At 45.9% G+C, this 11453-nt stretch overlaps 1 protein-coding gene across 2 annotated transcripts; it reads right to left on the minus strand.

The window, feature by feature from the left end:
• Window positions 1–299: 299 nt before the first annotated feature.
• Window positions 300–10419, minus strand: FKBP6 (FKBP prolyl isomerase family member 6 (inactive)). 2 transcript variants are annotated; one of them, XM_028109765.1, is made up of 8 exons: window positions 10363–10419; window positions 10152–10269; window positions 9648–9737; window positions 8700–8902; window positions 7341–7460; window positions 1935–2129; window positions 1717–1826; window positions 300–387 (listed from the first exon to the last, which is right to left on the minus strand). In XM_028109765.1, the coding sequence occupies exons 1-8, from the start codon at window positions 10417–10419 to the stop codon at window positions 300–302; spliced, it is 981 nt and encodes a 326-aa protein (XP_027965566.1). The 2 variants fall into 2 exon arrangements, with proteins under 2 accessions (XP_027965566.1, XP_027965567.1); XM_028109766.1 differs by lacking the exon at window positions 9648–9737.
• Window positions 10420–11453: the final 1034 nt, after the last annotated feature.

Genomic DNA, 11453 nt, shown 5'->3' on the forward strand with positions numbered 1-11453 from the left:
CAAGCTCCTGTGAGGGAGAGGTTAACATAAAACATGGAAAAAGTTTTTAATTTTAAAGCTTAACACCTCCTAAACCTACCAATTTAACCTCAGTTCTGGGTGCACTTTGCAATCTTCTCCCTGATCATCTTCACGAGAAGGCCCGTGGTATGTGCACTCCACAAGGAACTTTCTACTCCTCCCACCTATGCTCAATTGTAGATAGCCACTATTCAATAGTGGACTGAGGAGAACCACCACCCTTCCACATATTGGACAAAATCCTGAAGCCTTTTTATGCTTCAGCCCCTTGATTACCTTCAATTTTCTCCTACTGTAGAGCCGTTATAAGGAGCGAACATTCGGTGACACATCTCTTTCTCTTTATCTGTGTAGTCCCTGTAATAACTGGAGACAGAAACATACGCTAGTCAGAGAAAGTCTGTCTTTGCAGGAGGTGACATCTGGTGGCTGGAATACTGCACTCAGGTCCAGAAATACTGAAAATTCAGCAGGTCCTGAAGTGTATCAGGAAGGGATGGAGGCCATGCTGGAGAGGTAGGGGAGCCAGGCGACCCCCCTCAGAGGGGACAGTGATAGTAAACCTCTACCTCAGAGGCTGTTCAGGAAGCCCTTGGGACAGAAAGCCCACAACCCGAAAAGACTGCAGCCTTAAAGGCTGGGAGCCACTTTATAAGGGCTGCCAGGCTGAGTGTCTTGCCAAGTGGCCTCATACTCCGTGGCTTCTAAATTATCTTCAGATTTCCTTGCTAAAGAATGGTCAGATTCCAAAATTTCTACATCCAGGATACTTCTTTTAAAAATTATTTTTGGTACCCTAGGTAGGACTGACAGGATACTTTTAAAAACCAGAAAAGGGGGATGCCTGGCTGGCTCAGTTGGTAGAGCATGCACCTCTGATCCTGGGGTTGTAAGTTTGAGCCCCACATTGGGTATAGAGATTACTTAAAAATAAGATAGTTTTAAAATAAAAAAAAAAATCATTTCAGGAAAAAAAACACCACAAAGGAAATTGCTGGACAGTCCTAAAAGGCCTGAAATATAACAAATGGCTCTAAGTATAAGAGGTACACACACCTCAGACTTTTTTTAACATCAAAAGCTTTAACTAGCAATCTAGAGTAAATGTTTAATGTCAACAGGAGCAATACAGAAGGACAAAACAAAACAAACAAAAGACAGTGGATAGATTATGAGGTGTTGGAATTACAGACAACTATTTATATGCCAATATAGTCATTTTAGAAAACTTTGAAAATGACGTCTATAATCACAAAATGTTGTATTACTGAAACACTGGTATAGATTTTACTTGGGTAACAAGAAAAGTCATCCTATGCATAGGAGTCAGACCTGAAAGACCCACTGCAGACCAAACAGGATCTGTAAGACAACTTTCTGCCATCTGTTAAGAACACTGGTTTTCAGTTGATGGCAAGTAGGGAGGAGTAGCCGAAGAACAAGGCCCTTTTTAAAAATTACACTGGTCCACCTGTTTTAAGGTGCTTACTTTGAGGGTAGGAAGTGGGGAACAGACTTGTAGTCTGGAGGAAGCTGTTGGTTTAGCACTTCATAAAGCCAGCTCTAGGGGGCGCTGCCTCCCAACACATGCTGGGCAACATTCCCAAACAGTCCTTGACCCAGGTGGAGAGACCAGAACCCCAGCCGTGGCACTCGCCTCTTTCTTTGGTTTGTACTCCTGCAAACAGGTCTCACCTGGCCAGTTTCTTCAGCTCATTATTGATGTCATGATTGAAGGGCTGTTCCTGCTGGGCTCGGACTAGAAAATCTCGGGCCTTCTGATACTCAGTCATGAGTAGACAGGCCTGTCAAAGGATAGAGTTTTAAAAACACACTTGGTTAGGAAAGACAGCATTTTTCCACTGCAATCTTTTCTTGGGCATTCGTTCTCGAGTCCCGGGCCTCCAACACACCTGTCCACACCGGAAGAGGGCCTTAGCATTCTTCCGGTCGATGATCAGAGCTTGTTCTCCATAGCTCAAGGCTGTGGTAGGTCGCTCCAGCTTCAGGTACGTAAAGGACAGGTTAAGGAGAACAAGAAGCTTGGCTGCTTCCACCAGATGCTGCTCTTCAGGGGGTGCTGATCGTCGGTGGAGAAGCAACAAAGCCTGTGGAGAAGGAAAACAGGTAGTCAAGAGGAAGCACATATTACTGAAAGCCCGAAGAATCAAAAAAAAAAAAAAAAATTAGAGGTAAAAAAAAAATGTTGCAGGACACAATATCAATATAAGAGTTAGTTGTAGGTCTATACTCCAGCAATAAACAATCCAAAAATGAAGAAAACCACTCCATTTACAACAACAGCATGAAAATTCACAATAAATTTAAAGTGCAAGAATTGTATATTGAAAACTACAAAATACTGAAGAAATTAAAGAAAATATAAATAAATAGAAACACATCCCATGTTCATGGCTCAAAGGACTTAATACAGTTAAGCCAATACTCCCCAATTGATCTACAGATTCAAAGCAACCACTCCCAAAATTTCAACAGCCTTTTTTGCAGAAATGGTCACATGCAAATTCAAGGGATGCCAAGTAGCCAAAACAATATTTAAAAAGAGAAAATGGAAGACTCACACTTTCAAATTTCAAAGCTACAGTAGCAAAGCCAGTGTGGTAAGAGCTAAGGACACACACAGATCAACAGAATAGAATTGACAATGCAGACCAAGAATCCAGAAATAAACCTGTATTTCTGTACTCAACTGATTTTTCAACAAGGGAACCAGCCCCATTCAACAGGAAAAAGGTAGTCTTTTCAAAAAAAGGTGCTGAGAAACTGGATGTCAACACGCAAAAGAGTGAGGTTGGATTCCCACTTCAAGCTATAAACACAAGTTAACAAAATGGATCACAGACCTAAATGTAGAAGCTAAACTGTAAGACTCTCAGAAGAAAACTTTAGGTGTAAATCTTCATGACTTTGAACTAGACAATGGTTTCTTAGCTATTACGTGAAAAGCACACATCACCAAAAGAATAAACTGGACTTCAAAAGTAAAAACTTCTGTGTTTCAAAGGACATTATCAAGAAAATGACTGAAAAAAATCACTACACCCATTACTTACTGGTTTAAGCTGATAACATAATTAATGGTTTACTGCTGTCATTGCCTGTACCTACAGATAATTCTGTATCTTTAAATAAAAAGACATTCATACATTCCTGAAAAGAAAAAGAATGTGAAAACACAACTCGCAGAATGGAAGAAGATATTTGTAAATCGTATTTTCTAAAAAAATCTAGTATCCAGACAATACAAAGAACTTTTATAAAAATAGACAGAAAACCCAATTAAAAACGGGTGAAGAATATGAACTGACATTTCTCCAAAGATGACATACAAATAGCCAATCAACACATTAGTTACTGGGAAATGCAAATCAAACTTAACGAGATACTGCTGCATACCCACTAGGATGGCTATAATTTGAAAGATGGAAAATAAGTGTTGGTGAGGCTGTGGAGTAATTGGAACCCTCGTATTGTTGGTGGGAAAGTAAAATGTTGCAGCCACTTTGGAAAACAGTTTGGCAGTATTTCAAAAAGTTAAACATGGGAGCTACTACATGACCCAGAACTTGCACTCCTAGGTACAAACCCAAGAAAAATGAAAACCTGGGTCTACACAAGACCTTGTACACCAATGTAAAAAGCAATGTTATTCACAGTAGCCAAAAAGAGGAAACAATCCAAATGTCCACCAACTGATGAACAAAACACGATAGGATCCACACAATATACTGCTCAGCTGTAAAATGAATGAAGTTTGGTATATGCTACAACACGGATGAACCTTGAAAACCTCATGCTAAGTGAAAGAAGCCAATCACAAAAGGACAAATACTGTAGGATTCCATTTATAGGAGTACCCATGGCAGACAGACAAATTCCTAGAGGCATGAAGTGGAATAAAAATTACTGGGGCTGGAGGAGCAGGGAGAATTGGCAGTTACTGTTTAATGGCTAAACAATGTTTGGGATGAGGAAAAAGTTCCAGAAATGGGTAGTGATGATAGTTGCATAACACTGAATGCATTTTAAATGCCACTGGATGGTATAGCTGAAAATAATTAAAAAGACAAATTTTAGGTTATGCACATTTTTATCAAATTAAAAAATAAAAAATTTAAAGACAGAATGGAGTATGAATACACATTACAACATGGATGAACCTTGAGAATATTTTGCCAACTGTAAGAAGCCAGGCACAAAGCATCACACGTTTGATGATTCTGTTTACGTAAAATGTCCAGGAATAGGCAAACCCATAAAAACAGAAAGATAGGGGCTTACCAGGGTGTGTTGGGGGAATGGAATGTAACTGCCAACAGGTACAGGGTTTTGTTTTGTTTTGAGGTGATGAAATGATCTGGAATTAGCGTTGATAGATGCACAACCCTACAAATACATGAAAAACCACTCTCCTGTACATTTTAAAATGTGAATTTAGAAAAGCACAATCCCACAAGAACAAAGAATGAGAGGATCGACAGCAAACCCAAGCTGTCAGAACAGATGGCAGAGTCATGGTGGGAGAACAGAGGGCCACGTCTGAGGGGCCGGCCCTCCAGCGCAGAGCCGCAGGAACGGACAGACCCAGCGATCGGAACTGGCCAACAGGCGGGGCTGAGTAATAAGAGAGGACAACAAGATGGACACTGAGAGTAAAAAAAAAAAAAAAGGAAAGTAGGAGCTCAATCCAGGAGGTCTGACAATTAACAAAGGGTCCCCAAAAAGAGAAGACAGAGACAAGGGCAAATTACCACAGAAATAGCTCAAGAAAGATTCCCAGAAGACAAGTTTCTTGAATGAAGTGATACACCTGGGGCTTAATACAACCAATTTTTATTTTTATTTTTTTAAAGATTTTATTTATTTATTTGAGAGAGAGAATGAGAGAGAGAGAACACGAGAGGGGGGAGGGTCAGAGGGAGAAGCAGACTCCCTGCCGAGCAGGGAGCCCGATGCGGGACTCGATCCCGGGACTCCAGGATCATGACCTGAGCCGAAGGCAGTTGCTTAACCAACTGAGCCACCCAGGCGCCCAATACAACCAATTTTTAAACACACACACCCCCCACTGTAAAATTTATTAACACCAAAGGAAAAAAGATCCTTAAGTCTTTACAGGGAAAAAAGAGAAAAGGTCACATAGAAAAGAACAGGAACCTAAAAGACATCAGACTTCCTGACAGTAACTGTAAAAGCCAGAATCAAACAAAATTCTTCAAAATCTGACGAATGGTGACTGCATGCTAGAATTCTATACTCCGTTATGCCAACTGCTAAGCGTGTGGTAATTACAAGAATATTTTTAGAAATGCAAGGATATACTTACTCTAACAACACAAGGGGTAAGTGGAAAAAAGCAACAGGAAGTCCACAAACAGAATCACAGGGCAGCCCAGGACAAGAACTCTGAACCAGAACACTGGAGAGCAGAGGGAAAACCCTAGTGAGAACTAAAGACCCACCTTCCAGAGCGAGAAGTAGAAGACATTAAAAACAGCAACTAAAGCATGTCAAGTACCAACTCACAATGCCAGAAAAAGCTGCAAACAAACTTAAAGAGGGCCTGGGAAATAGGACTAATGATGGAAGGACTGAACTGATATTTCTTCATTGGAAAATTTTTTCCCCCGTGTGAGCAGGCTCTGTCTCAAGAAACCTTACAACATTGAAGTTATCTGTGATTTGAGCCGACCGTGAGCCCAAGCCTGTACCCTTCATGTTTAGGACCTTGATTCCATCAGCATTCCGAAGGACAACACACTTATGCACTCTCCTGTCTCTTGAGCATATGCATAGAAACCAAACGTGGCAAATACCATGAGCCACCTACCCCAAATCCTATCTCTTTCCCCCTCTAGCAGAGCCTCGAGTTCATTCACAGCAGTGGTATACAAATTAAACTACATTTCCCAGATTCCTACAGTTACTGGGGTCCACTGAATATGGGTCTGGCCAGTGATATAGAAAAGGAAGTCACTGGCTGAGGGGGTACTTCTGGAAAGCTCTTAACACAAATACACCAGACTCCTCTCCCCTCCCTTCTTCCTGCCTGGGGGACCATGTGATGCTACAGGACCATCTTGGGGTAAAAAAGGATATGTTTAAGGGTAGTGGAGCAGAAAGAAAGAATCTGGATTCCTTTACGGCCTCACAGAACTGACGTACCAGCCTTGGACTGCCTCCCTGCTCATTTGAAAAAAAAAATTTAAATTATGGTTTATTTTCATTAAATAATTAATTTTAGAACATGAGCTTGACAACGGGGGAGGGACCGAGGGAGAGAACCTTAAGCAGGTTTCACACCCCATGCAGCCTGACGCAGGGCTCGATCTCATGACCCTGAGATCATGACCTGAGCCGAAATCAAGAGTGGGGATGCTTAACCGTCTGAGCCACCCAGGTGCCCCTAAGTCTGGTTTAAAGTACAATTTTTCAAGATCTGTTGCTTGCAGCTGAATGCAAATCCTGAATGAATGAGGCTCCCTTCACAAATGAGACAAAGTCAGAATGCTCCTAGACTCTAAACTCTGTCTTGTTTGCCTCTAAAACCTAGGGCAGAGTTTGGCATACAGAAAATGCTCATATCTGTTGAATGAGTCACAAAGCAAAAACAGTGAATTCCTGTCAGCATAACCTATGCAAGGAGCCAAACCACAATCAGAAGCCTGGTGAGAATGGAGTCACCTTATAGCTAGAAAAATCTCCACTGTCAGACAGGAAATGAAGATGGCAAATGGCATGGAAAATCAGTTGGTAGAGGACCTAATCCTGGAATGAGAACTTTTAAAGACTTTTTACTGAAATACATACAGACACACACACATACAGGTAATTACAAAAACAGGTGAACAGGGCGCCTGGGTGGCTCAGTTGGTTAAGCGACTGCCTTTGCCTCAGGTCATGATCCTGGAGTCCCGGGACTGAGTCCCGCACTGGGCTCCCCGCTCGGCAGGGAGTCTGCTTCTCCCTGTGACCTTCTTCCCTCTCGTGCTCTCTATCTCTCATTCTCTCTCTCTCAAATAAATAAACAAAATCTTTAAAAAACAAAAAAACAAAAACAAGTGAACAGTTCAACAAACTTTCACGATCTTAACACACCTATGTAACCACATCCAGACACAAACACAGAACACAAACACAAATCCCATGTTCCCTCTCCTGGTCATTAACCTCGGCAGGAAGATTTTTGAAATGAGATTTTTCTTAAGGACTGCATGTGAAGAATAGGGACATATAAGAACTTTCAAAAAAAAAGAATGTTTTCAGGGTCTAAATTTATACTTCTAAAGCATCCTTACCCTCTTATATCTCACTTTGGCATCACAGAAACGATTCTGGCGGAAAAGGTAGTTGCCAAACTCCCGTTCAGTAGCTGCCACTTTTAGGACCTTCTGAAGTGGAAACTCATCTTGTTGCTCCTGAGGACCAAAGACAAGGACACCCAGCAAGGAAACTGAAAGCCACAATACCACGATCCAAGTGCTGTTATAGATATTAGTTTTTCTCCTTCAGATCGTGCACTTTCGTTTAGTGCCGTATGTGTGCCAAGCACTGGGCGTAGTGACCCTGCAAAGGTCATCTCGGTGGCTCCCAGCAAAAGCTAAAGGTATTACTAACCCCATTTTATACATTAGAGCCAAAAAGCGGTCTATTCCTTTGGTCCTTCCAGAGATGCTCCCCGAAGAATTAGAAACTGATGGAACTTGCCAAGCATGGAAAGCAGGTCTCACAACAACCATTTATCCAACAAGGATTTAACAGGTCTTCGTCTGCCCGGGGCCCTACTGGTCTTCCTGGCTACAATGTTGTACCCTGGGTACATGTCAATCACCCACAGAGCCTCTTTTCAAAAACACGATGTCCTGGCCTTATCCCTGCCTAGAGATTCTCAATCAGTACACCACAGGTGGGCCTCAGCCATTTGCAAGAACCTCTGTTTTGTGGAAAGGTGAGAAAAAGGTAAGGGCCCTCACTCGAGGCGATGGCAGTTTAGTGGGGGGGACATCATATCCAGATATAAACCTAGGTGGACATCTAAGGCCACACACACACACAGTCTGTGTGGGACAGCATGAGAGAGAGTGTGTATGGCTGCCAAAGAGATCACAAGCCCTAGTTCTGTCTGATGGGGTAAGTGAAAGGCTACAAGGAAAGGGAATGTTTAAAGTTATGGGGACAGAGGCCATGTGCCCCCATTGGCCTGGGACTTTCCCAGTCTACACCTGATGTCCTGGGATCTCAGCCAATTAATAATCTCCTTCGCTCTCAAGCATTTTACGTTGCACAATAGAGCATATGTTCTCCCTAGTCGACCACTACCAATGCTTGCTAGAAACCAAACTTAATGTTGAGAAGCAAATGCTCACAGTCTTGCACGGAGAACTAGGCAAAGGGTGACTAAAAATCACTTCAAACTGCTGGTCCAGAACAAACCCAAGGTTGGGCCTCGGCCTAGTTCATCTGCCCATACACAGGAGTCATTACTAAGATGGGTACGTACCAGGAAATAAGGGAACCCCTCCACGGCCGATGCTACCACCACACAGGAGCCCCGGGGTGGAATGTGGGGCAGAGGATCACCATCAGAGAAGGGTAATTACCAAAAACACAAACTCATTCTCTCTTTAAAGTATGGACATCTACGCTCCAGAACTTACAGCTGAAAGGGCCCAAAACTTGTCTGACTCAGCAGAGTCCAGGAAGTCAAGTAGCTCAATCTCAAACAGGACAGTGGTATTTGGGGGGATCAAGGGAGGGCAGCCCAGTGTTCCATAGGCATAGGATGGTGTGAACAGAAACCTGGCCAGCTCTCCTCTCCTCATGCTCAGAAGGCCCAACTCCATGCCCCAGAGTGTAATATCTGGAAGAAGACACAAAGAATTTGAAGTTTGCCCAGCATCCTGATCCAACGTTACCAATTTCTTCCCCCTTGAAGTCCAAATCTTTCCACATCATACTCCAAGCCTTCTGCACTACGGTCCCGACTCACTTTTCAGTCTGTTTCCCACTACCACCACCATTCCCAAACTCCAACTTCTGTGGGCTCTGCAGCAATCTAGCTTCTCTACCCCTGTTCATACAGTTCCTTCTTCCTGCAAGGAAGTTCCTGCTTCCCCACCCCAGGCCCAGCTTCTATCCTGACTGAAATCTCACTTAAACTTCAAGGCTCATTTTAAATGCCCCCTCCTCCATAAAGCCTTTCCTGATCTTCCCAGCTGGAATCAATTGTGCCTTCATTAAGCACTCCCACAACACTACTTACACCTCCCAGGACCTCATCCGATTCAGTGAATGTGCTCAATCTCCTTACTCTAGCTGAGATGTTCTAATCATCTGAGCACATCTTCTCTTTTCACCCTGCGTTACGGATATTAAGCCCCCGATGAACGTTGTTAACAAACAAACATGCCCCATAATTCTCAGGATGCAAAGGTAACCTTACCAGGTAAACCATCTCCCGAGTATCTACGCCTCAATGGGAAATGTGTAGGCTAACAGGGCTGGTTTAGTAAAACCCAGCCTCAGAAAAACCAACTCAAAGACTCCCTGTTCTGAAGCATTTCCACAAAGAATCCCTGCTTTCCTGGCTGCTCATCTCAACTTACCCTCTCCGAGTTTCATCAGCCGGGGAGTTTTCCTAAACCAATTAGAATCAAAAGGCTTGTCCATATGCTCCAGATATCCAGAATATTTCACTAGGACAGAAAACAAACAAACAAAACAGTACAAGAAAAATAGACCAAGAATGTGCACACCTCCATATCAACTCACTGTTACAAAACAAAAAAACAAAAAAACGATGGAATTCGATGCGTTCAAACCGTCTCCCACCCAGAGTGATAGGAAAAATCTTTGCTCAACGTTTGGACGCCTGCCCTTTGGCTGTTTCAGGAATTTGGCTGGTGAGCCTCAAGGTCCCTTGTTCGTAGTGGCCTCACGCAAAGGGGAGATGGGTTCCCTCGTTTCCCTTAAGAACGCGAACTGTAACAAGCGAGTTCTACCTTTTCTTTTTTTTAAACATAACCTTCCCTCCCCACCTCCCAAGGTAAGGTGCAGAACAGGCTTATGGACCGGTACTTTTGCATCGCCAGGTGGGAGGCAGATGGTACCTAGCACGGAAGCATCTGGGGTCACCAGCTCTCCGGCACCCTGTCGGATGACGTCCTTTAGCACGCCCCGGTCCCCGGAAATGTCCAGCATCCTTCGACTTAACCTCTGGTACGGAGACTTGCGGGGAGAGACACAAGACCTCAGAGCCCCCGGCTGGCACCCCGACCCCGGCACCCCACGTCCGTGCCTCCGCGGCGCGCAGACTCTCACCTGGCCGGAGGCGTTGTCCCCCTGCAGGACTCTTGGGTTCCGCGTGCTCCCCCCCATCGTCACGTGGCCTACCCGGCGGCAGCGCGAGCCCTCAACCCCCTCGCCCTCCCCGGGGCGGTGGCCCAGCCACCCCTGTATATCCAGCCGCGCGCCCCCAACCGCAGCGCTAGGCTCAGGGGCCGCGAGGAGGCTCCAATCGCTCGGTGCCAACCGCCACCCACCGCCCTGAGCCCTAGGGCGGCGTGCCTGAGCACGTGGCGCGGACTCACGGCGCGTGATGGGGCACGTGACGGGGAAGCGCGCAGCTGGACGGGGCACGTGACGGGGACGCACGGAGCGGGGTGGGGGCGCGGAGGATGATGGGAGATGCGGCGGTGGCCCACGGAGCGCGATAGGGTTTGTGGCGGGGCGTGCTGGGGCGCCTGGCGGGGGACGCGTGGATCACGAGGAGGTAGGTGGAGGGGACGACGGGAGGCGCAACGGGGAACGTGACGGGTTCGCCTGTGGCAAGACGGGGCTCACGGGGGGGGAATGTGGGGAACGAGAGGGGGCGCGTGGCTGGGGTGCGCCGAGTGACAAGGCACGTGACGGGGGCGGGACAGCGTGAAGGGGCGCTCGACGGGGAAACGGGGAAAGCTGTGCGGGCGGGAGGGAGCACCTGGCCGGGACGTGTGGGATGGCGCAGGACGTGGGCCACCCGGGGGGGGGGGTGGTGGTGGGGGGACTGGGGGCAGGGACTTGCGGGGGTGGGGAACCTGTGGCGGGAGCGCGCTGGGGAGGACGAGGTTCCAGAAACGGTCTGCTGCCGGAAGCCGTCAGGCCCCACAGAAGAGGGTTATCTCCTCCTTTTGCACTTTTCCTCGTCCTCCTCCTGGTACCGGAGCCATTTAGGCGCAGACGCAGGCCTTTAAAGCCCAAGTGCCCAGTTCGTGAGAAAAGGAGGCGACGTGTCCTCACATTGCCCGCCATAGACCCACAGAACCCGGACCCGCTCCCTGGCTGTTACGGGGTTGCAGGGCTCTTGTCTCACGGAGCGGAAGCCCGAATCTCGTGGGTACAAAAGGGTTGAAGTGAGGTCAAAGTTGATTAAG

The sequence above is a fragment of the Eumetopias jubatus genome, unplaced genomic scaffold, assembly GCF_037043125.1.
Source record: "Eumetopias jubatus isolate StellerSeaLion01/CBP00866 unplaced genomic scaffold, mEumJub1_p1.0 scaffold_12, whole genome shotgun sequence".
Taxonomy (NCBI): domain Eukaryota; kingdom Metazoa; phylum Chordata; class Mammalia; order Carnivora; family Otariidae; genus Eumetopias; species Eumetopias jubatus.

Bases quoted from the DNA above. Each gene is read 5' to 3' on its own strand.
- FKBP6 (XM_028109765.1), bottom strand. From the start codon at position 10,419: ATGGGGGGGAGCACGCGGAACCCAAGAGTCCTGCAGGGGGACAACGCC. The intron at 10,270-10,362 runs GTGAGAGTCTGC...TCTCCCCGCAAG, and splicing joins GGGACAACGCCTCCGGCCAG to TCTCCGTACCAGAGGTTAAG. The intron at 388-1,716 runs GTGAGACCTGTT...TTCTGTCTCCAG, and splicing joins GAGCTGAAGAAACTGGCCAG to TTATTACAGGGACTACACAG.